The 26,483-nt window shown below is 41.3% G+C and overlaps 1 protein-coding gene across 3 annotated transcripts in view; it reads left to right on the top strand.

Annotated features, from left to right (window-relative positions):
- ERGIC1 (endoplasmic reticulum-golgi intermediate compartment 1) overlaps positions 1 to 26,171 on the top strand; it is a 133,278-nt gene extending 107,107 nt beyond the window's left edge. For all 3 annotated transcript variants that reach the window (XM_089496678.1, XM_089496676.1, XM_089496677.1), the window contains exons 6-11: positions 2,529 to 2,633; positions 10,568 to 10,628; positions 12,489 to 12,589; positions 15,701 to 15,823; positions 23,098 to 23,420; positions 23,657 to 26,171. In XM_089496678.1, the coding sequence (XP_089352804.1) occupies positions 2,529 to 2,633; positions 10,568 to 10,628; positions 12,489 to 12,589; positions 15,701 to 15,823; positions 23,098 to 23,205 (498 nt within the window). In that variant the 3' untranslated portion in view covers positions 23,206 to 23,420; positions 23,657 to 26,171. The remainder of the gene's footprint in view (positions 1 to 2,528; positions 2,634 to 10,567; positions 10,629 to 12,488; positions 12,590 to 15,700; positions 15,824 to 23,097; positions 23,421 to 23,656) is intronic.
- The last annotated feature ends 312 nt before the right edge of the window (positions 26,172 to 26,483 follow it).

Below are 26,483 nucleotides of genomic sequence, written 5' to 3'. Positions count from 1 at the left end.
TGGCCAACATTCACCAGAATTTGCACTGGAGGACCTAGGATTCCTAGAGAGAAAACTTCTCTATGCATTTGTAGGTCCTCCAACACAATTCTATGTTGTGCTGGAGGACCTAGAGATGCTTAAAGAGGTATTCTTGCAGGTTTTAAAAAACTGTTTTTTATTTGCAGGGTTTTTGTTTGTTTGTTTTTACTTTCACTAGGGTCCTACGTCCCTACTCCCAGTGAATGTGGAGGGCCCACTGCATTTCAGAGGAAGGAACTGCCAAAACCACCTCCGAGGATTCCTTGCCTAAAAAAACTATATGAAATTCATTCAGTTTCTCTAAATCAATAGCCATCTTGAAGGCACAAACACACAAAGAGGAAGAGAGAGAGAGAGAGAGAGAATTTAGTCTTTAAAATATAAGAGGTTCACTACAAGCTCTTATGGGATTAAAAAGCTCCCTATTATTTGGGTTTTTTGTTAGGGTGTGTGTGGTTGAGGAGGTGTCTTTCATTATGATGGAAAGAGCCAAAGTCTTGCCTTGGTTCAGTCATGCAGTTAAGTACATTATTTGCCCAAACAGGCCCTTGGTTCATGTGCTGCTGTCTTTCATTAAAATACTCCTCTCTAACTCGCTTCTAGGCATTGTAAGGCAGAAGTAAACAGATATTGGGAGTAACATGGACCCAAGAAGTTGTTTGCTAGGAACAATGGCAAGATGGAATGTTTATGATGATTAGATGACTTTACAAGGTAGGCATTGTGCCCCATTCTGTCAAGTGACAAGCTGTTCAGGGCCCTCCCCATCATGTATTTGTTCAGGAAGGAGGAAGCTGGTGTTTCATGGCTGGAACTCTTCCTTTGAGCTGATCTTCACAAACGATGTCTACTTGAGTCAAAGTGCAGAGGAACTCATTTGACTAGCTAGTTTTGCACTTAGGATTGAGAGTTACAGAACAGAATTTTGATGCTTGCAAGGATCTGCTTGAGAAAAAAGGCTGTCCAGAGTGATGGCTGAATGGAGCCTTCCCAAATGGCAGATCAATGTATGAGCAAGGATCTTAATCTGCTGCTTGACAGAAACATTGGCTTGTGAGCAATTTCTGTGTTTATCATTGCTGTGTGAACTTCAGACATGAAGAGAAATGCTCAGGAACTGCACAGGATCAGGAGCTGAAATGCTGGATCAGAATGGAAGAAGTACATGTATAAATGGAGAGCCCTTAGGCTAGGGGCAAGCAAAGTGTGGCCCATGGGCAGCCTATGGGACTGCTTAGTGTGGTTGTTGAAGTTCCCCAAAGCCCCCATAGCCAATATATATATATATATATATATATATATATATATATATATATATATTTATTTATTTTCAGGCTGATTCTGAGTTGTTGCTTTTTTGCCTGAAAGCAAGTCAAAAGTCACCAAAACCACCTTAACATGCAACAGTTTGCTTCCCCTCTCCTACCCCGAGCTCCCAAACCTGTCCCTCCAAAAAACAAAAGAAAAAATCAGCCAAAATTCTGACCAGAAGTGATACCATGTTGCTTAGTCACACTGAAATGTCCCACTGCAGCCTGACCAAGCAAGTGAGGGGGGCAGTGCCGGAAGCAGATTTTGCCTAATTCTTTGGTCTTGACTGTGATGGTTAGAGAGGAAGACTACTTGCTCTTAGCACCTAGGAAATTACTGGAATTAGCTATAGTTCTTGTTATTAATAATAATGTATTTTGTATGTGCTAATTTTCTGTAAAAAGTATTCAGAGTAGCGTGCAGTATTATAATAAAAATGGACTGTAATCAGGAGTACAAATACTACTAATAAAGTATAATAAAGTATATTAGTTGTACAAGTTCTACTAATAAAGAAATAAGGCATATGAAATCAGATTTAATGATTTGGACTGATGGATACTGACTGTGGCCACCTTCAGTGTTGTTTTCCTTCATTTGCAGAATAGTGCAAATGCTCAGACTGGGCATTCTCTGAAGATGCGAGCCACAGATGCTGGCGAAATGTCAGAAAGAAACTCTTGCTAGAACATGGCCACATAGCCCGAAAAACCCACAAAAAGCTCATAGTGGGGTTAGAAGCCATAACCTGAGAGCATCATACCTACACATACAGATACACACACACACTCGCAGTCTTGCTCCCTCTTCCTTGCTGCTTTTTTGTAGTGGTGTTTGTATTAAAAATTTTATAATGTGCTTCTATCTGTAACACATAGCATTTGGAGTCTGATAATTTGTCTATGCATAGTTGTTCATTTGTTCATTCATTCCCTTAAAACTGACTTCCTCACCTGGACTTTCAACTACTCATCTATAATAGTCTGCTGCAGACCTCTTTTTTCCCTTTGATTTGCTCTTCAGGCATCACAGATTTTTTTAGTCCTTAACATACATATGAGGCATTAATTGGCTCTAGATGTAGAAGGTCCAAATGATGTAAGTCTTCAGTATTAGCTGTGTGTTTCACATTGTACAGCCCATTCAGTATTAAGAACTTTAATTCTAACCATTGTTGAACTCTTGGCTGCTTTTAGGTTCCAGGCAACTTTCATGTTTCAACACACAGTGCAACTGCACAGCCTCAGAATCCTGACATGACACATGTCATCCACAAACTCTCCTTTGGTGACAAGTTACAGGTGAGTCTTGAAAAATACAGTTTAAGAGGGCAGAAGAGAAACATTGTTGTTAAACTCCTTTGCTATCTTTTTGCTGAATTGCTTTATGTGGCAAGAAAGGTGATAAAGTGGGAAGAGGCTACATTATCAGCTTGAAATGTCATTTCAGTATCTGTTATGTGAGTTGAAAGTATTGGGCAAAGATCCACTCTGTTGCATATTTAATACAATAATATATATGATCTGCATGTACATACATATGTATTGTAATATGGGGATCCACTGCATGTGGATAGACTTGTGCAGGCTTTGTAACTTGCACAATGCAGCTGCTTTAGAGTGAACACACTTGTGTGTGTTCCTCTTGTCTGTTAAATACAGCTGCTTGAAGTAGGTTATTATGCAATTAAGTGCAATTTGGGATGCTGGTTTACAGCTGAAAAGAAGCAAGGGTGGAACAAGGTGAAAACAAAACAGGCTGCCTCATCAAGGAAAGAATTATGTCATGTAGGGGACGGCATTCTAAAAAAGCCTGTACATTGAAACATGTTGAAGAAAACAATCTACTCAAAGAATATATCCCGTACCTTAATTATTTGTTTTAACAAGTTGAAAGCACTTGTTTCAGTCAATGCAGTTTATTCTCTGCTCATTCACATTTGCCAGTGGAAGCTGACTATAGTTTTCATGCTGGTTTCATGTACTTTTCAGAGTCATTGGCCATAACATGTTTGGGTACTTTGGGTAAGCTGCATTGCACTGACTGGTTGTAGGAACACATTGTAAGTATTTTTATGTGCTCTGTATTCATTTCTGATCGTGGGAATGTTTGGTGAAATTCATAACATTTCTTTCTGGTCAGTTGTGGATTTAGGGTATGAATGGAGCTATTGCCTTTCCTGAAAAGAGTAGGTATTAATGGAAGACACATTCCAAGTACATACAGGAAGCCTTTCCCCATCTGCTCTCTTTCCCTCTCTTTTTATTGGTTGAGTGCTTTATTTCTGCCTTAGTTGCTTGTGCTTGGCATGGAAATAAATGGTCACGTGGGAGGAGAGAGAAGAAAAATGCATAGCCCTTCTAGAACAGGTATAACATGTTGTGCTGTTAATCCAGCATAACATATCTCTATTCCAGCACTGCCATTTTGTTATTTATCTTCGTAGAGATTTTGGGTGCTTTCACACTACATAAATATAGCTCTTTGATACCACTTTAACTGCCATGGCAACATCCTAGGAGTTGCAGTTTGGGTGGGGAGTTTAGAATCCTCAGCCAGAGAGCTCCTCTAGTTTCTGTGGCCAAACTACCAGCCCCAGAATTCCATAGGATGCAGCTGCATTAAAATGGAATCATAGTGCTATATCTGTGTGGTATAAAAGGGCTCTCTGTCTGAACATTTTGAGCTTACCTGACTATGCACAGCCAGTGATGTATATGTGTGTGTCTGTTGTCTTAGTACCACCTGTGAAAGTAGTATCCATGGGCATGTGTAGTTGTTGTTTTCAGTGGTGCAGGTTTGGATAACAAAGATTTGTCCATTGTTTGCTATACTATATCACTTGCCAGTCTAGTCCTCCTTGGCTGTGCTTAGCTGGGCATAATGGGAGAGGTAGTGCAACATAGTTAGAGAATAACAGGGAAGGCTGTTCCTAATCTATCTCTATTCCTGCTCCTCTATGAGAAATCAAAGTGGAAAAGAGGTTTCATTTGGCACTTCTCATTTAGGTCAGGACAGGCTGCGAAAAGGTATATGCCTGCCTAGTACTGTAATTGGTGTCATATGAAGAGCTGCATAACATTACATAACTCCTGGTTTCTCTGTGGGGATGGATCATTGCACTCCACCTCTCATAACCTACTTTCATGCAATTGGAGTAATGCTTTTTCTCTCTACGCCTACTCACCATGCATGCTATCAGTGCTTCTTAAACCATAATTTCTGCAGTCTTGGATCCTCTGCATAGGCATTTTAATACACTTGATCCTGTCTCCACAAATGCCTGTGCCTTCCAAAAAATATTTTTTGTAATCTCCCCCCACCCAGTTTGTAGTCCACTCTTCAATTGCTCTCGCTTTCCTTGAGAGGCATTAACATATTATCATATTCATTCCAACACCTATAAGTAATAGGATGAAAGCACTCTGGCTCTGTGTTAGTGGGAAGACTATACCACCTTGTGGGTGGAGAATCAAGACCAGAAGGTTAAGGAAGGTACAATGTGTTTTTTTCACAAATAAGATGGAAAATCTGAATCAACTGGAGAACTGGAAGAGACTGTCTTCAAATTTCCATATAAGTGCACTGTGTCATGGTAACTGTTGGCTTAATTTCAGAGCACACTTTAGTTCTCAGATCTTCAAACAAAGTGTATCACTTGGACATAACTATGTCTTCTTACTGTCATTGTGTGCTTGTGTCAGCATACACTCGCATGCTATCTTAGGAATGGCATATGTTAGTGGACATCTGGTAGAAGAGATGCCTTTAAATATTTAAATAAATAAAAATCATGCAACTAGGGCTGGTAAAATGTTTGTTTATATGCAGTAGGAGGTATCTGTAGGTACTTCTTTCTATGTATATACTATATTGCTTTGCTTTGATAAGTGCAAGTGGTATTCCTATGTGAAAATTTATGTCTGGATCCCCTGCCTTATGTACTAAAATTCAGAGACATAGGACCTTATCACACTAGAAATCTCGCTCAGAAACAGGATTTTAGAAGCAGAAAAGAATGCAAATGCAGGAGGTTTTTCACATGTGTTTCTGCAAAACAGAAATAACGCAAAAATAAAGTGAATGTAAAGAGCACAAAAAGACACCTTTTTACTTTCAGAACTTCCCAAAGGTAAAAAGGTGTCTTTTTGTCCCCTTTATGTTCACTTTATTTTTGCGTTATTTCTGTTTTGCAGAAATGTTATGTGAAAGACCATCCGCATTTGCGGATTTTTTCTACTTTAAATCTACTTTAAATCCCATTTCTGAGCAGGATTCCTCTACTGTAAGAAGGTCCATAGCTATGTCAGTCTGGAATATCAGTATGCAAAGGGATCTTGTAGCACCATTGAGACTTAGGGATGGTACAGACCGGCACTTTGTGCCAGCCTAACCGCAAACTAAGGCTGCGGTAGGGCAGAGCATTCACATGCTCCCAAACCCTACCGTGCACTCTGGGCGCCATTTTGGCACGTGCCTGTCCATATGGGGTGCGCCATTATGATGCATGTGCATTACAGCACCCAAACGCTGCTGGCCGGAAGAGGCATCATGGTGGTGCACAATGGTGGTGCACAAGTGCCACTATGGCGACCCTTCCAGGAAGCTGCTTACAGCAGCTTCTTTTTGATCCCAAGAGGGAGCAGATCGTTGCCGTGGCATGCAGTTGCTGCGACAATGATCCAGGACAAACAGTGGCGGCATTTAGCCTCCCGTCTGTCGAGCCCCTTACTCTGTGAAAGAAGTTATAGCATAAGCTTTCATAGACCTAGCCTACTTCTTCAGCATCTAAGGAAGTAGAACAGATTTGCAAAAGTTTATGCTACAATTTCTTTCACACTGTTAGTCTCAAAGTTGCTAGATGATCCGTTTGTGTATTAAAATTCTGTTGAGTATACACTTGGACCACAGAAAACTGCTAGTGTGTGACTCTAATTAACTGTGGTTGTTGAAGCATAAGAAGTTCATTATTTCTCTCCCATCCCAGTTACCACTCTAACTTAAGAAGCATCTCTCTCTAGCTCTAAACTACTTCTGCATGTCTAGGAAATCGGTTACTCCCAAAAAACAAATGAGGCAGGGATGTAGCTTAAATGCACTGAGGGAATCTTTGACATCTGTGCCCCTGACTGTATTTTGTCAGAGGATTGATTACTGTCTGTCCAGAGCAGCTATTCCAGGAATGGAGACATGTAAATATTATAGATGGCTGCCCTGAATTACTTGAAAGAGGAGGAAAAGAAATAGAATCAGAATATTTCCAGAAGTGCAGATTAACTAGGAAAAATGGCAACCTAGTCGTTAAGAGTTGAAGGTTGTTCCAGAAAAAAGAGTAGGGGGAAGTAGAAGGAATTGTAGAAGAGAAGTTGAGAAGCTATTGGGAAAGAGACAGGGAAGAATTATACATTCCCTTCGTCATGCAGTATCTGAAACACAGGAAAGTGGTGGAGGGGAACATTAGCATGAGAGTAAATTCAAAAGGAGAAGAAGAAAAGGAGGCCACAGCCAGGCATTACTGTGTGGAAAGCACTGGGTGTGCGTGTGCACAGAAGGGGGCACCCAAAGCCCAGAGTGACACCATCAGGATATGCTCTTCCTAAGAAGATCTTGTCTGGAATCATCTAGAATTCAGGGATTCAGAGGCAGAAGAGGTACATTAGAAGTCAACCAGATTGAATGTATCCCAGCAAACCTGCTCATGGAAGAGCTGTTCTTTCCATTTTCACACCTTTGAGGACAACACTGTACCCCCAAGGGAGTCTATAACAGTAATGCACCATAACTGCAATGTGCAATGTAAGGAGCCCTGGTGGTGCAGTGGTTAAATGCCTGTACTGCAGCCATTCACTCGAAACCACAAGGTTGCGAGTTCAAGACCAGCAAAAGGGCCCAAGCTTGACTCAGGCTTGCATCCTTCCGAGGTCGCTAAAATGAGTACCCAGACTGTTGGGGGCAAATTAGCTTACTTGCTAATTAGCTTACTTGCTGTTCACCACTATGATCTTTGGAATAGCGGTATATAAATAAAACAAATTATTATTAATTATTATTATTATTAATCAGAAGTACTGTAGGTTAGAATTAGTAAAACATGCCCAGATATAATTACTGAACCAGCAGCATTATTTAGAAGTGTTGAAGATCCAAGATTTGGAAGTCTCTGTTTTTCTCCATGCCTCAAGAGTAAATGGTTAGTAGCCAAGATCCCATTATGTAATGTTCAGACACACCCCTGAAACAGATGTTGACCTGAATGTCTTAGCCTTCCAAATTGGTTTCAGAGGACACATACTGCCTGCACACATTCTAAATCTGAACCATCCTGAAGTTTCATTTCTGTATATCCACCCTCCCATACCTGGTAATCACAGTCCCTTGTTTGTTTTCCCCTCTTGGAAATATTATGACATAAAGAAAACAACCATAGTCCACTCCTTCCATCTTGTTGCAGTGATAATTTGTATCGAGGCAGACTCTTCTTCTGTCTAGCATATTACTATCTCTTCCAACTGATAGCAGTTCTCTAAGGACGATATCACACGGGAGGAATGTCTTCCAATTTCGGGGGGGAAAAGAAAGAAAGGAGGGCCATTTTGAAAATGAATGCTATTACGCGAATGGTTGTCAAACACACAGAAGAACACAGCGCCCACCCCAAAGCCAAAGTAGTGCGAATGCAAAAGAAGTTATCATATGAGTACATACGCTTCGTAGTCTAGAGTTCGAATTAGCATCCCTGTACATGCGCAGTGAGGGCAGAATCGGATTGTGACCTTTTTACACTTCTGTTGGGGCTTGCCTCCAGTTCCCGTGGTTTTGCCTTCGTTTCACGTTATTTGTTCATTCATTAGTCTTTATTTCACGTTATTTAGGCAATGCACTTTATTTGTGCATTCATTACTCCTCATTTCACGTTATTTAGGCAATTCACCAACTCAAAATCAGTCCAAAGCAACCGTGTGCTTGGTTTGAACATTGGACTATGGCTCTAGACAGCAAGGATTGAATCCCACTGGGTGACCTGGTGCAAGTCACACATTCTCAGCCTCTTCAGAAAATGGCAATGGCAAACTCCATCTGAATCAACCTGCCAAGAAAACCCAAAAAGCGGGGTGGGGGTCTCCAGATGGTTGTATTTGTGCATGAGAGAGAAAGACTGTCTGTGCCTTTAAGTCTCCAGCTATGGGGGTGGGGGGAGAGAAGGAGTCCCTCCATTTGGGAGAGCTTTGCTGCAGCCAGGTTGTGGGGGGCCTGGGTCCTCCCTGGTTCTAACCTGGCCCATTGGGAGTCCCATTGAAGGCAATGGCGCTTCCTCCTCGCCATGAGTCGGAGGAAGGGAAAAGGGGAGGGGAAGCTCGGCAGGAACTAGAGCTGGCGACTAAGGCTACATCCACACTGGAGAAATAACCCAGTGTGGCACCACGTTAACTCTCTGTGGCTCAAGGCTATGGAATTCTGGGAGTTGGAGTTTGTTGTGAGCCCAGAGCAATGCCCCTGAGGGGAGGAAAACAGACCCCCATTCTCCAGGCTGCCCCACTCCATCATTCCCCAAAGGAGGAGGAATGAAGGAAGATGAACAACTCTTTGGGGCTAATAAAAAGAGGGGGATTTTTCTCCCATTTTGAAGCTCCCTGGCCCTGGAGGGAGGGAGGGAGGGAGGGAGGGAGCAAAAAGGCCCCTGAGGGGCACAAGGAGCCAGGAGCAGGGCAAGCCCCAAGCCCACCATTTTGGGCAGAGAGAGCTTGCAGGATGCCAGAGAGAGCTTACAGCTATCAAAAACAGCTGCTTTTCCTCCCGGCTGCCGGGGAAGACCTAGGAGCCTCGGAAGCCAAAACAAAACAGAGGATCATGGGAATTGATGCGGGGGGTGATAGCACGGCCACAGCAGACATACATATCACACCAAACGACATCGTATTGAATGCGAATTAGTCTGGAAATAGGATTTGTGACTTCCCTAGTTCACCGAATTTACTTAAGTGTGGATTGATGCGTGATTGCGTTCGGAGTGTGTTTGGAATGCGAGTGAATGCGTCTAATAACCTTTCATGCAATAACGTGAATACGCATGATTGCATTCAGGATGACACTGGATTATACTTCCAATTTCAGCCGTGTGATAATGACCTAAGTTCCCAGTACTTTCACATAATTTGCTATCTCATCCATGTTTTTATGCAGAGAGGTTTGGGACTGAACCTGTGACGTTTTGCATGCAGGACTTGTGTTCTAACATTGAACTATAGCCTTTATCATTTGGGATTTCGGATGGTGTAGCCCAAAGCGTTCATATCCATAAAGCATGAATGATTTCTCAAATGATATAGATTTGGTTTATTATGCAGTCTCTGTCTTGGATAAATGCACCTGAGACAATTGGCTTTCCTGAAACCTGGGGGGGGGGGGGGGGGGGCTTTTAAGTTTTTGGCATTCTTGAATATTTGAAACCTATACAGATTTGAATCTATTCCTGTCCTAAAGTAACACTGCTTATTAGGACAAATGGCATATTTCAGACAAGATGGTGCATAGATTCCATAGTGCAGGGTAGAGTCTTTTAGAGCTGAACAAAAATGCTGCTTCTTTACAGGGAACATTGGTGCATGTGATTCTGAAAGGACAAGAGTTGCAGTTATCTCTCTGCATAACCCTTCAATTGATGCTGTATCACTTTAGTACAGGATAAGGTCTCTTAAATTGCTAATAATGGAAAACCCAGCTGTGCCATCCTTTTATATTTGTCATCCTGTGTTTCTTGTACTGTTGGTATAATAGTAGAAGATATGATGAGAAGCAATTTACACCACATATGACTGATATGAGTCCTACTGAGTGATATGGTATTTTGTAGATTTTAATTTACTTTTAATCAAACTGAACTTTAATAATGTTTTTTATAGTTTGCCTAGGATTTACCTTTGTATTAATTTTTAAATATTACCCAGTTTAAACCTTCAGAAGCAGAGTAAGAAGGTAATCTCCTAAAGGCATATACTTGTGTTGAAAGGCTGAAGTGTAGGGTATTTCATCTGTGAAATCTGGAAAGGTGTTCCTCAGTGAGGTTGAGTAATAACATCAAAGTAACATATACAGTGTAGTGAGGCCTGAACAGGTTCTTCCTCTCTCCTACTTTCTGCCTCCATTTGCAATGTAGAAGCATTCATTGTTCAAACTAGTTTACCCTTGAATCATGAAATTACACATTTAAGTATGTTCTTGCTCTTTCCCTCTCTAGGTCCAGAACATCCATGGTGCTTTCAATGCACTAGAGGGAGCAGACAAGCTCAGCTCAAACCGTAGGTGTCCTCTCTATCTTTTCAGGGCCTTGCTTGGTACAGTAAAACAAATAAACAAATAAACAAACAAATAAATACCCTTGATGAGAGAGACCTGTAGAAGCTAAATTTTATTTGTATTACTTTGGATACCTGGTAGTAATACTAATAATGTTAATAAAATAATGCATTATTCTGACTAATATGATCTTGCCTGATTTTAGAAAATTGGATATGCCAGGTCCAGTTAAAATTTGGATGGAAAACCACCACAGATCTCCAAGTAGAGTTAGGAAATGAGTAGTACCTGAAACCCGGATTGCTGCAGCCAGTCAGGGTTGACACTACTAAGCTAGATGGACCAGTGCTCTGACTCTGCACAAGGTAGTTTTCTGTATCCTAATGGGACAGGAGAGGGACTTGGCATATATTAACTGGATTTTGTTCCTTTTTCACAGTAATAGGAGAGGTCCAGTTCAAAGGTCCACATTTTGCTCTTCTGTAATCAAAGTTATAGGAAACAAAAACAAAATATAGAAGTGTCCTACACTATTAATGTATTCCCTTACTAGAGACCTATCCTACTTAAGATACTTGCAGACCTGGGTGCGTAAAGGGCTGCTTTCTATTGTGTGTTCCATCTTTAAGATCAGACTCACAAACTTGGCTTCCCCTCAGAGAATTAGCAGCTAGAGAGAAAACGAGTTAGGTGGTAGTACCTTGTCTTTGGAGTAACCCAGTCAGATTTGTAAGGCACCGTTATTCAGGTACTTTACATTCCTGCTGTTTTACTTATTTTGCTGAATGCTGTTCCTTGACTTTATTTTGTGCTTGGATCCTTTTTATTTTTGTGTTAATTGCTTTTAAAAATTGTGCTCTTTTAATTGTTGTTTAGCACTGCAATTTTGACTGTATTTAACTGTTAACTGCTTTGGAGACTTCTAATAGAAAAGAAACATATAAATATTGGAAACTTATCACCTAACACAGAAAGGAACCAGGCAAGGCAATGAGAAGCTTATCTACAAGGCCTTTCAGGTCATAGCCAGGAAATCAGCCTGATCTGAGCCACATCTCAATCCTTGGCATTTCCTTCCTCTTTGTTCACTCATTGGCTGTCATGAGTGTGATTTAACTGGGGATGTAGCACCTTCTGCACTGTACTTATTCTAACTTCACTGTTCTCTTGTTGTGATGGAGTACTTCCCCTCTCTGTTCTTGAAAATCTGTTTCAAAGGCGTCTTTTTCCAAGACATTGTTGTGAGCACCCCGGCGCCCTTCTGTCTGTCACAGCAAGTAGTAGTTCTGCTCCAGGCTTGACCTTTACCAGAAATATATATTTAATACTTAAATATTGTATGTGAATACCCAGTCAAAATGACTGAGTGTATGGAAAGTTGTTATGCACTGCTCCATGTTCATTATACACTGTGGGCATCTTAAATGAACATTAAACACTTTCTGGTAGACTTAAGTTGAGTTGTGTGTGGTCTAGATCACAATGGCTCTTTCAGTGTCTGGCCAAAGTAGCCTTTTACAATACATTGCAAAGATGCAATAAGTGCTGTGGAATATCTGGAAGTTCCAAGTAAAGGGTGCAGCACTGACCAAAAATTCCATTTGTTTTTATGGTAGCTCTGAAGCATTTTTAATAATCGGTTCTTGTACTGTGAGAGATGCAGCTAGATTAAATTGCATTGGGCTCTGCTAAGGATGAGGGTAGCACAGGGCAGAGTTGGTCAATTTGGATTCAAGACTTGTGCTTCCAGATTCATCTGTTTTGTGGAAGTATTCCCAATCAAGCTTCTGTGGTGTGATTTTTCATTTTTTGCATATGGACATATCTTGGTTTTTTTGTTTTTTTCCTCCCTGTTCACACAGCTCTTGCATCCCACGATTATATACTGAAGATTGTCCCCACGGTGTATGAAGACATGAGTGGTAAACAACGGTACTCATACCAATATACTGTAGCTAATAAGGTACTGATAACCACAGCCTTTTCTAGAAAAGCTCAGATCATTTCAAGAAACCTTAAGAGGTCTTCAACTGCAGCTCATATTTCCTCTGTATTTCTTCCTCTGTCCTCGCTGTGCTTGAACTGAACGCAATAGCATCCCCTGCTGGAAAAGTGGGGAAGTGAAAATAAAAAGGTGCTTCTACATCTGTTTGCTAGGGCAGCTTGGAAATTTGATTCCCCCCCCCTGCAAATTCCAACACATGGAAGTTTATCGCACCTACCTTATAATGGCCCCTGAGCGTTCTTAAAGGGGCCGTTCTGGGAACGGGAGGCAGTGGGGAACGCTGTATATCGCACAGCGAGAACGCCGCCGCCTCCAAGTGTTCTCATTCTGTTCTGGGAGCCTTCCGTTCCGTTCTAGAGGGCTGATTTTCGAGAATGCTTGAGAAAGCGTTCCTGAAAATCGGCCCTGGAGAATGCTTCCAGAACGGAAGGAGAACGCTCAGCGGCAGTAGCATTCTCGCTGTGTGATATACAGCGTTTCCCACCGCCTCCCGTTCCCAGAACAGCCCCTTTAAGAATGCTCAGGGGCCGTTATAAGGTAGGTGCGATAAACTTGACAGTGTCCTGCGCTATTGTGCATATTAGGGACATTCACACTTACTTTTTTATCCTGAGGAGATCGGGATCTCTGCAACGATTCAATACTGGATTGGTGTTCTCATTACATTTTCCATTCCTGAATCTCTCAGTGGCATTTTAACCCTGTTGCCATTCATACTTGCCATCATAGCAATTTAAAATGGAGGTGCCTCCATTTCTGGGAATAATGCAGCATGACCCGAATCGATTTGGTAGCATGCTCACACTACCAAAGATGTAGATCGTTGCAGCTCTTAAACAAAGACACAGGAAAACCCCCAGTATCAAATATACTGGGTTAAGTAGGTTTTCCGGCCTCCCTACCCCAGACTGCACTGAGTTATACACCGGGTTATTTTCACAGTGTGAATGGGGCCATTGAATCTTTCCACATCAGATCAATCCACCAGCCTTCATGCTTCGCAGATGTTCCAGTGTAGTGCTCTGCTAAAAAAAAAAAAGTCAAAATCAAAATATATAAAAATATGCTTATATTTGCCCATTTTAAAATGAAATATATTTAGCCATGCTTATTTATTTATGTACTTAAATATAACCTTCATGCAGATTTTAATGCAGAATATTTGCAGAAGCAAGATGGCAAATGGGAAAACATGTCAAACGGGAAAATGGTACCAAATGAATATCCACTCATCCCTGCTTCCTCTTTTGCAACAGTGTGCAGTAATAGCTTAGGTGGGTTGCTGTATATGAGGACTTCTGTACATTTTAAAATCCTGTGACAGAGGTCCAAAACATGCTGCAGAAATAATCCAGTTTGAAACAGCTTTAACTGCCCTGGCTCAGTTCTAGGGAATCATGAGAACTGTAGTTTATTGTGGCACCAGAGCTCTTTACATCATGCTGTATATATACACCACTACCATATTATTTACTTTGGGACTAAAGAGTCACAAACATTGCAGTCTTTCCTCATAGGGAAGTTATTCCAGCTGTTTAACAGTTTTGATTACCTTTTTCAGTCAGTATTTTTCCCCTAGATTTTTTTGGGATGAGTATGGGATGACAAACCATACACATAGGTCCAAAACACATTGCAGAAATAATCCAGTTTGAGACCACTTTAACAGCCCTGGCTCAATGCTAGGGAATCCTGGGAACTGTAGTTTATTGTGGCTCCAGAGCTCTCTGTCTCTCAAAACTACATTTCTCAGAATTCCCTAGCACTGAGCCAGGGCAATTAAAGCCGTCTCAAGCTGGATTATTCCTGCAATGTTTTTTAGACCTTAACCTCGTTCAAGGAAACTTTAGCTGGTCCAAAGAGTTGCAGCCAGATTGCTAACTGGGGTTGGCTACAAGGAACACACAAACACAAACACCCTTGTCACTTCTAGCTGCTGAAGCTTCAAGAAGAGAGGAAAATCAGTGCTGCTTTAGGGTGTATATTTCACAGGGCTGCCTGACTGTTTCTCTTTCCTATGCTCAGGGGCTTATTAGTACTGTTTTGCTATAGAGGAAAACAACACATAAAGCATCTTAAGTCATTAGGTGGGATCCAGATTAAGTCATACTTAATCTAAGTTTAACTCACAGCTAATTTGACTCTCATTGATTGCAGTGGGTCTTCTCTAAGGCCTGTTACAGACAGCCAAAATAAAGCTGCTTCGAGTCACAGTGGAGGTATGGTGTTTCAATGATGCATGCGTCCTAAGAGTCCAGAAGCCACACCAAAGCCACGCTCCAGCCCTAAGGACTGGAGCGTGGCTTTGGTGTGGCTTCTGGACTCTTAGGACGCATGCATCATTGAAACACCATACCTCCACTGTGACTCGAAGCAGCTTTATTTGGGCTGTCTGTAACAGTTACCTATTTAAGTATTTGAAGGGGTGTCACATTGGGAATGGAGCAAACTTGTTTTGTGCTGCTTCAAAAACTAGGATGTGGAACAGTGGATGCAAGCTACAGGAAAAGAGATTCCACGTAAACATTCGGGGAAACTTTCTGACAGTAAGACCTATTTGACAGTGTAACACACTCCCTCGGAGCATGGTGGAGTCATCTTTGGAGGTTTTAAACAAAAGCTGAATGGCCATCTGTTGGGGGTGCTTTAATTGTGAGTTCCTGCATGGCAGGGGGTTGGACTAGATGGCCCTTGTGGCCTCTACCAACACTATGATTCTATGATTCTTTTTTTAAAAAACAAAAAATCTATTACCTAGTTGTGTCTTTATTTTGGTTAAGAATTCACTTTGTATACTATTTTTTTTCCCAGTAGAAAGGTGGAATGTAAATAAATCTGACTTGCCTCATAAAATTCATTGAACAGCTCTCACTAAAGACAAAGCTCTGTGTCCCATTGTGTCTAACCCCCTTAGTGGCTTCCATCCTAGTGGGACAGTGAATCCATATGATTCTATAAATATGCATAATCTGGATCCAAACCATTGTCTTGAACGGTAAGCATCAGGTGTAAAGGGAAATTAGATACTGATGTTCACAACTGGTGCCTTGTTCTGCTTCCTTTTTTTAGGAGTATGTAGCGTACAGCCATACAGGGCGAATCATTCCAGCAATCTGGTTTCGCTATGATCTGAGTCCCATCACAGTGAAATACACAGAAAGGCGACAGCCCTTGTACAGATTTATCACAACAGTAAGTTGCCTTCATTTTTTCATCTCTCTTTTACTTGGTCTCATGGGCCCGTTACATACGGGCACTTTAGTACGCATGGAGCGCGTACTAGGGTTAGAAACAGCGGTACTTCTGCACCCCCTAACCCTAGTGCGTGCTCTGAGTGCACAAAATGGCGGCGGCCGTTCCACATGGCCGCCGCCATGAGGACATCACGGCCACACTGCCTCTATACAGGGCGGCGCGGACATGACGTCCTTGCTCCGCACCAGGGCGCATGGTGCGCCCTTAGCGTGGAGCAGGAAGGAGCTCCATTTCAGAGCTCCTTCCTGGTTTGGTCCGCTGGGCGCAGCCTTCACACGGCTGCGCCCAGCGGACCAAAGGAAAAAGGGGCCAAGCGGCCCCTTTCTCCTCCTCCCCGCCGCCGCGGGGTGTCCTTGGGGCTTGAAGCCCCAGGGACACCCCTTTTCAGGCTGCGGGGAAGCAGCCTTTTGCCGCTTCCCCGCAGCCTGAAAAGCGGCAGATCAGGGCCTCAGCGGCTGCCGGTGTAGCCACTGAGGCCCCGATACACTGGGGAAAGGGGCGGGTGCAGCCCGCCCCAAATGGGCGGTTTGTAACCTGCCATATTTTCCCAAGTGGAGCTTATGTAAGAGCTATGTTAGAAAAGAGACATAGCACTGAGGTCTCACCCATTTGCAGCCATAAGAAACTTGGGGGAACTGGAAGGGCTTTTATTGCTTTCACTTAATTGCTGAAAGAGGGGGTTCCCTTTTTTGTTTTGTTCCCCAACACCATTCTTCCACCCTGGTTGCATGATAACCACCTATGTTGGTCATGATAAAAATCCTGGAGGGATTGTTTGACTCTTACAGGTGAAATTGATAAGATTGTCTGCTGTGGGTTCCCAGAAAACTTGGTTATGTTGAAATAGCTTCCAGTTCACTGAAATAGAACCCTGAGAAGCAGTTTATCTTTCATTCAGGTTTTAAATCTGGGTCTAATTTGCTATCTTCAGCCCTCATGCTTTTCACTAGTTTCCTTGTGGTGGTATTATACAAAAGGTCACACAAATGACACCTATCAATGTGTGCAATCATATACAAGGAAAGGCAAAATTACAGGATTCTACAGTACAGCAGACAGTAGCCTGGCAGTACTTTCCAACAAGTGTACCTTTCTCTTCAGGATTCTTATGTAGCATTCAAACAGTGGGAGAAAACCAGATGCTTTAAATTGAAATTATCACAGGGTAAAGGCTATAGGTTCCATTTAGAGAACCAAGTTGTTAGCAAGACTAAAAGAAAATACAGTCATAACCTACATTTGACAAAATAATATGTGGTCTAAATATCCTTGCAAATCTCAGTGGAAACCTCTGTTTAAATTAATTACTCTTTCCATATCCCATAGCTTCACCACACAGTTGGGAGGACCAGCATCTGTCAGGGAGGGATACTTACTTTTTCCTGGCTGTTTCTTTCATTTTAAGTGTTTCTAGATTTGTATGGGTTATACCAGTCATGGGAAACCAAAGGCAATAAGGGAAAATCTGTGTTGTTACTTCCCCTCACACATTAATCTCTGGAACAACAAATGTGTGAGGAAATATGGAGGCAAGTGAATAAAGCCCAATTTAGGTGTTCTTTCTTCATATGATTTACATGCTGTATGAGGAGAGAAGGGCCATGGCTGTTTGGCCTTACCTCTCACTGTCCATGCTTTTGGCAGGAGAGGGGAAAAACCTGAGGAACATACCAAGACTCTCCCCATGATAGGGAAACCTTATTGTCCTGGATACCAGATCACAGGGCACATTCAGCAGGCTTCCCTTGTTTACAGGCCTTGCTTCCAGAGTGTGGGTGGCAGGGAACTGGGGCTGCTGGGATGTGCAATTGAGACCAGTAAGTATAGACATATTCTTCCAACACTCCAAACAGGGCTAAGATCTATTTTGGTGTTCATTACTTATGGAATTAAGAGATTCTACATAAGCCAATAGGAGTAGCTGTTTAACTCAGTTTTTCAGAGTAGAGCAGTGAGATTTCTAGAAATTTTAATTCCTAGGAGGAGTCAAACACAAAATTTTAACTCATGTCAGAATGTTTGCTTGTATATATCATTTTAACCTATGCCAGACTATCCCTTTATTATGTCCTCCACTCCCATTGTTTGTCTGGAAGCACAACCTGAGACCAGGTGAACATCTTTGGCTCCAGGCTTCCCCTCTAGAAAGAAGCAGTGAGAGGCTTTGGGCAGGCTGGCCTGCAGCTTCAGTTTAGAGGCCCTTAGTTATGCCTTGCCCTGGGTCTCCTTGTTTGTCCCTTTCTTTTCTTAGCCTTGTCTATCCCAGCATTCTGATATGAGTAAAAATCTGGCTGTGAATTATACCTGGTCTGTCTGACTGTTGCCTACCATTTGCCTTTGCTGTTTCTTGATATTCCTTCTACCCCATGATCCATTTATGCTGCCCTCACTCTGCACACTTGACACCAACAGAATAAGATAGTGTCCCAACTTTCAGGCCAGAGTACTTCATCCAGGTGACAGACTTTAGCCTTTTGTAGAGTCTTGCCTCACTCCTAGTAATAGGTCTTACTTAACAGAAGCAACCTTATTTTATTTCTTTCTGGAAATTTTCCACGCAAATATCGAGAGAGATAAGGAACTCCAGAACATGTCAAATTTGAGCTCAGGATGGAGAGAGCTTTCTCAGTGACTGAAATGATACAAACTTGTTCCACTTGTATGTAGAAGGACTTGTGGGTTAACAGTTTGTGGGCTGCTACTGCGGTACAACAGGATGTTTTGGTCCCAAACGCTTCCAATCCGGCTCAGTGGCACTCTAGCCTGACGTCATCCCTGCTGTCCCAGCCTTTGCTAACATCTCCAGTGCCCTTCTGCAACATGGTTGCCCTGGAGACAAACTAGTCATCATTGCTGTGAAGAGGCTACAGCCTTCTAGCCCAGACAGGGATTATCCACTTGTGGCAGCTGGAGTTATTGTCAAGTGGGGCAGGCCTCAGAAGCACCCTCGATCTTGTTAAGCAGCAGATGCTTGGTTGAAAAGCTACAAAAGGAGCCCATGGAAGGAGCACCTGCCGCTCCTTTGTTAAACAGTTTGTTTCTCAGGCTGTGCCCATGCAACGGCACAGAAACGCTGAAAGGTTTTGTGAGTTTGCATGGGCATAGGTGGGAAAAGACCTTACTAGGCTGTAAAATGTATTGGACAGTTTGGAAGCGCAGAATGTTTCTATTATTACCTTAAAGAAACTGTTGCTTTTTAGTGTTGTTCTCTGTGGGAATTTCAAGCATGGCTGTCAGGAAGAATAATATTGAAATAGACTTTTGTGTAGTCAGTTAGATGGACATTGATATGATATTTTGTGTGCATTTGGTAGTAGGAGGAACAACAGAAATGTATGAATTTTCCACCTTGGGTGCAATTTCCATTATGCTTCTAAGATGCCCGCAAAAAGTTGATTTTGGCATGCAAAAGAATTGCTGACAAAATAGTGAAGTAAGGAGCAGTGCCATTAAAAATAAAGATTTCTTTGTCCACATATCTGCTAGCTATAAACAAGAGGTAGGCAGGAGAGGTTAACTACCTTATTGCCTCCTGCTTTTGGTTTTGAAGAGGATATTTATTCACTTACGTTTGTGACCTGCTATTCTTGCATGGAGCTCAGAGCAGCATTGAAACCTAACCTACCAGGTAGGACTGTTGTCAGTCATTGCGTCAGTGATGGGATAATGACTGCTCCATTTCACCCAATAAGCTTTTTAGCTTTAGAAGGATAATGGAACGACTGAAGAATACCTGAATGGTTTGAACATGTGCGGGAGGGGGCCTCCCAAAATGCATAACTTTGTAAATCAAAATGTCAAGATTTTTTTTAAAAAAAACAGGCTGATATGGGCTTGTGAGCTTCCAGGCTTTTCACAGTGTAGCTGGTAATGGAATCAAGAAATAAATTCTAACGTAACTTATTCCATTACCTGGAGAAGAAACTTTCAGGGCCACATTGGATAGTAAAGACAGGATCTTTCGTACTTACTGCTTTCTTATTAGGTTGCATGGGGCGGGAGCAGAATCACAACTATGACAAACAAAATCCTTTCTTTCTGTGTAAAGTTCTTGTTTTCTATTTGATGGAGAGACAAATGAGAAGAGAAGCCTAAACCAAGGTTGAGGGACATTTTTCCTGCAGTTAATGACATCCCCTTTGGGTAACATGAGGGTGTAAGACTTGTGTTCCGAAGGATTATTCACTTCGGGGAAGCAGAGGATGGGATTTTTGTGGCTGTGATGTGCCTTCAAGTCAGTGCTGACTTATGGCAAACCTTTTCTTAGCAAGATTTATTCAGAAGCGGTTTGCCATTGACTTCCTCTAAGGCTGAGGATGTGTGACTTGTCCAAGGTCACCCAGTGGATTTCAGTGGCCGAGTGGGACTTTAGCCCCTCTCTTCAATTCTAACTAACTACTGTACAGTATGATGGGATACACAGCAACATTTTAGTTTCAAATCCTACTTGTCATCAGCTAATTACATGCAGCCAGGTCCAAATGAGGTTCAGTGATGCCATGTATTGGACATTTGTGTTTTTGATTAATAAGACTTTAGCAGATTAAACAGTTTGTATCTCTTATTTTCTGCGACCAGTGGTTACAGTTACCTGTACTAAGGAGACTTTCCTGCAGAAGCAGAGTGTTTCTGCAGACCAGAAGCCATTGCTAATCCGCTGGGTAGGAGTTTAAAAACAAAAACAAAAAAGCCTGTACCTCCCCCTTCCCCCCTTCCCTCACCACATGGTTCTACTGTTAGTTCTTGCTCACACAAAATCAAAGGGATTTAAGTGTATACAGGGGAGGTAGAGACTGAGCACATGCCAGGTATGTGTGAGTCATAAGCACTCAGCAGTACAGAGCTGTACAAATGAATATATTTTTTCACTGCGTATTTTTTTCATCCTGTGTTTGCTGCTGTGAGGTCATATTTTCCTTCCCTTGATGCACAAAATATATTAGTTCCCCCTTCTTGCGGTACAAAACCTCTTGTGTCAGCTGATGTGTACGGGTTGGTTATCCAGCTCATTCTGTCGTCATTTGCCCTGTAAAATCATTTTCTTTCTTGAAGAAAGAGTAAATGGCGGGTAGGGCAGAGTTATCATAAAAGCTACAGTATAACTCAGCTCTTTTAAAAAAAGTAATTGTACAAGAGTTGACATGCTACACTTTTTTGTGGTTTCCATTCCCCGGGAAGTCAGCTGTGCTTTGAGGGGGAGAAATGCATTTGCCTTGACTTTCTGTCATGGAAGCATCTTCCAATTTCTCTGAACTCACTGGACACAAATATCTGAGTTAAAAATACACATCAAAATGACCAATTCCTTCCTTGTTGCTACTTCTGTTATTTGCTATAAAAATCTTGTCCACTCATGTTGCCCAGTTCTCTTTCCAGCTTGGCTGCTGTTTTCATGAACAGCTATCTCTGTGTCACAGGCTAAGAGAACTATGTGGAGAAGAGCAGGAATTGGTTTCCTTTCTGCAGAAGACGTATGATTCTCTTTTTAAAGAAAAACTGCTTTACCATATGATTGTATATTATCTGCTGAGACAAAACTGGGAGGGGAGGCTAACATGTTAGAAGATAGAAACAGAATTCAAAAGGACCTAGATAAATTAGAAAATGGGGTACAAATTAATAAAATGTAATTCATTAGGGCACAAAAACCAAATTCACAGGTATAGTATGGGAGATACATGGCTCAGCATCACTTTATCTTCATCCCCTAAGGGTGATTAGACATGGACCAGATAGTGCAGAGTTCCTAATAATAAGCATCAGCTGTCTGGTTTCATTCTTCTCCTGGTGAACCAGGATCCTTATGTAGGCTTCCCTTATTCCACCTCATGGTATTCCACAGCCCCTAACAAATCACCAATGCATTTGAGTCCCTTCAACTTTGCCTCTCTGGCTGGCTGTGTAAGTGAACAGGTGGTATTTCTGAGATGCAGTCTTGGAGATCCTGGGTTTCAAGATTGCACCCAGCCATTTAAATTTGTCCAAGGTGCACTGTGATCACTGATATTCCCCCTCCCTCTCCTTCTGCCCTAGCTAGTCTAGATGGCACATGATATCTATAACCTTTACATCAGCCAGGAAGATGAGCAAACTAAGCACAAACCAGTCTTTCTATACTAGTTTGCTCACTTCTGTACTAAGACCACCCGCAGAAGCAAGTCCTTGGTGTGACAGATCAGATCTCAGGAGAGGATGTCAGTTCATTGCTCAAACTGATTTCCTAAAGGTTTACTTCCCTCTACCATACCATTATGTCCCCTTTCACTAAAACCCTTGCTTCGCCTGACATCCTGTGAGTGGGCAGCATTGTCATATCTTTGCAGATCTCATCTATATTCCTCTCTGTCTCTCTTAACATCTTCAATCAGATGCCCAGGCCCCATTACATCAAACACTCCCACAGCTTCTACCCCACAAACAGATACGTGTGAAACTCTGTGCAGTACACTACTAGCTTTCTACCTCTATAGCTGGATGTCTTTCTCTGTTCTGAAGAGTTTGTTTACTTGTAATAGTAAGATACTGTGAGTGAAAGGGGAGTTTGCTGTCCTGGCCCCCTTTCTCTAACTAGGTTGTTTCCACAAAGCTTTGTCACTGATGTTGGGATTATTTGTTGCCTGACACTTCCTCACGCTTAGCAAACTGTGAAAAGGAGAGGACACAATTCAGTACAGAAGGGACATCAGCAATGGCTGTTACCACTGAATAGTGATTTAATCTAAAATTTGGCTGTCATATAGATACTGTGAAATTATATGCTATGTGTCCAATGAGATTCTAGTCAAAAGCAGTCAGGAGGACAAAGGTAAGAAAATCAAGAGGTAAGGGAAGGGAAATTAAGCCATAAGTGTATTGTAGCTGAACATGTAGAAAAATAGCATGCAAAGGGATCTTGTAGCACCTTTGAGACTGAGTGAAAGAAACTGCAACATTAGCTTTTGTAGACTTTTGTAGCTATGCTATTTACCAAAAGGCGCTTTCTGAAGTAGCAGCTGAGATTGATAGACATAGATGTGGAAAACAAAATTCAAATCCTCACCTAGTTCAGTCAGTAACCTTATTTTCAGCCTTGCCTACACTCCCGAAAATAGCTGAATAGAAACCAAAACACCAAGAATAACTGTTCTGAGAAGGACCTTCTTGGTCAATCCTGAAGGGGAGGTGGGAAGACAAGCATTAATTTTCTCTCTTTCTCTCCTTTCACATCTCAGATTTGTGCCATCATCGGAGGGACTTTCACTGTTGCTGGGATTCTTGACTCCTGCATTTTCACTGCTTCTGAAGCCTGGAAGAAGATCCAACTTGGGAAGATGCAGTAGGCAGAAGGCAACTCTCAACCAGCTTCTGTGGGAAGAAGCGAAGAATGAGAAGCCCACTGCTATCTGTTTTTTTCCTCATTTGAATGGGTTTAGTTGATACATTGTCACTTTGAGTTAGATCTTTGATAGCTTTTTAAAGCTATAAACAAAACAAAACACCCCCATTACCAATCCAATCCAACCGAAGTCTTTGGAGGTTCACTTAATTAACAAAGGCCTGTTACAGACAGCCCAAATAAAGCTGCTTCGAGTCACCGTGGAGGTATGGTGTTTCAATGATGCATGCGTCCTATGAGTCCAGAAGCCACATGAAAGCCACGCTCCAGACCTTAGGGCTGGAGCGTGGCTTTGGTGCGACTTCTGGACTCTTAGGACGCATGCATCATTGAAACACCATACCTCCACTGTGACTCGAAGCAGCTTTATTTGGGCTGTCTGTAACAGGCCAAAGTGTTTTTAAAAAGAGAGAAAGACAACCATGTTAGTCTAAAAGGGAGGAGGGAAGGGGGAGAGAGGAACTGTTGTGGCATTTGTAAGGAGAAAACAGTAAGAAGATAAGCTCCACAGTTTGTTGAGGGTCAACTCTGTTTGTTTTAAAAAGCCCAATATGTTTCATCCTCAAACAAAATGCCTACTGTAGGGATCTTCAGCAGAAATCACTGGAGTTGAGAACACTCCAAAACATAGGATCGTTTATCATATATATTCAATGATCTCTGCTAAAATGACTTTTGCTGAAGGCCTCTAAAGAAGGCCTTTTCTCATTGAGACCGAAACATGTTGGGCTTTTTTAAACAAATAAACAGTTGACTATCTCAGAGCACATGGAGCTTAACTCTTTACTGCTTTCTGCTTTTAACTTGCTTTTTAGTATTCTCTTCACTACTATGACATTTCTAAGGCTAACATATTTGAGTACTGTACTGGTGGAAAAGTGGGATATAAATTAAATAAAGAAATATTTAACGTTAGCTTTTGTGGATTACAATCCACTTATTCAGATGCATTTATGGAGTGCTATTGTATGCAAAGTACTCCATCAGTGCACTTGAGGATTGTAATCCATGAAAACTTGCGCTAAAATAAATTTGTTAGTCTTCCAAGTACCTCGACACACTCCCCCTCTTCCATGTCTTTTGAACACGGGAATGTAATTCTCTCTGTTCTACTCTCTGAAAATGATTTTTGATGTTAGTCACCTCTCTTTCTTAAAACCAAATCGTATGGATGTGGCTAGTAAAAACTATTTTTAAAAAACTCACAGGTACTGAAGCCATGGCAAAAAAGTTGTGGCTAATTATGCAAATCAGATTTTCTTGGCACATTCTCTAATTGAAGAGCCACATTGTCTTAAATTATATTTAAAAAAGCAAACTAGTATGAATTCAGAAAAAGAGTAGATCAAATGATCTGTTCGGAAGGATTTGTTCTCAAGGGAAATACAAATGCATTGTGGGGACTGACATACAAATATTTGGGTGAGGGTGCCTGAAAAGCTCCCCTTTGGATAGACATTCTCACAGAGTGATACTGTTAAATCGATTAAATGTTAACAGTATCTGAATCCCCTGAAAAATGAGAGAATGGTTGATTTCTTTGAGACTTTGGGATATTAAAATATTTTTATTTCAGCAACTGACTGTCCAGTCTGAGTGTTTACAGACAGCATAAAGTAACAGAAAGCACGAACATAATAAATCAGAATATTATAGGTTGCATTTGTATAAAAGAGGGAGCATGTATCTTTCCATGTAGAATCTTTGATTTGAAGAACGGAAGGAGAAAGTACTCAGCCAAAATTCAAGTAACCTGGACAGGAAAGACATGTGTAATACACAGATGCAGAACAGATAGGATGTAGCCTTCAAATATTTGCACACCACCATCAATGTCTTGCTTATCTCTTAAAATTATTGTACATTGCAAACATTTACCACACTGACATCCATGAAGGCAAGGGCATATTATTTACTGATGCCTAAGAGACTGACACAATGCTGTGAGGAACAGGACAAAGTTGCTGCACAGAGTTTTTGCTGCTGGTATACGTATTTCAGTCTCAAGAATAAAAATAATAGATGGTTCAAGCTCTCAAGGAATTGTGGGAAGGCAGAAAAAATGCAAGGTATAATTGTTTTTAAATACACTGCTGATACTGGTTCATAGGGAACTAGAACAGGATCCATCAGTTAATTTTCATGGACTTCAAATAGCCCTTTGTTATATGAACCAAATGGTAATATTGCATGCTTTGTATGTTTTATATTACCTAGGACTGCATACACATCTGCTGTGTGTTTTTCAGGTTTTGCTGCACTTCTTAAAACAAACATTAAGAATGTCCATGTTACAGTTTGGGAAAATGCAGTATTCTGTAGTTTGAACAATGTGTGGTCCTATAAGGGTTGCCTTTTAAAAAAAACAAATGTATCAGATCAATATACTGTGACTAAGTGACTTTGGCCCAGAAGTATTTCAAAGTAAAATTCTGTGTATGTTTATTTGGAAGTAAATCCCACTAAATTCAGTGGGGCTTACTTAAGCAAAGAAATACAGATTGCAGCCTCAATCTGCCCAGCATGTCCGTTAAAAATTTCACTATGTTTTGGTGTAGGGAAGATAGTTACTTTTTGTGTATTAAAGTTAGTATGGATTTTTTTCTCCATCCCTTTCTTTCCTGATTTTTCTCAGTTCTTTTATAGTGATATCTGTACCTCTAGATTTCCCCCCTATTTTTCTTATGAAATGAATCGGTACCCTGGTGTAAAACTGGATCTTACAACTCCCTGTATCTTCTTTAATATTTGGATGGATTTTATACATTTTTCATTTGCAAAAATCAAGTTGAAAATGATACAGTTGTGTTATTTGTGTGTTGTGTTTTATTTGGATATTTGTATGATACTTGTATAGGCATTGTGTTCTGGATGGCTCTACTCTTTTATACTGAAAAAAGAACAAGTTTTCTAATTATAGTTTAGAAAAATAGCAGACTACATACAAGCTTCTGGTTGAATTTTTTTATCAGACATATTGAAGAGCATTCTCACTTTGGAACTTTTCTAGGTTTCTTTTCTAACATCGCTACCAAATGAGTTTCGTTGGCAATTTTGCTAAATTTCAGATTAATTGCATTTTGTTTGGACTAATTTCTGTTGGTATCATATAGCCAAATTACTGATCTATTATACTAACAATGAGCTTTAGATTTCTGATTTGTTCCTGCAGAGAACAAGAAATATCTGTTCCTAGGATAGTCCTCCACAACAGATGCCAAT

Source organism: Sceloporus occidentalis, unplaced genomic scaffold (assembly GCF_023333645.1).
Source record: "Sceloporus occidentalis isolate IW3139 unplaced genomic scaffold, rSceOcc1.0.p SCAF_92, whole genome shotgun sequence".
NCBI lineage: Eukaryota > Metazoa > Chordata > Lepidosauria > Squamata > Phrynosomatidae > Sceloporus > Sceloporus occidentalis.
Note: the sequence above shows the minus strand (reverse complement) of the source record. Positions and strands in the feature narration are given on the sequence as shown.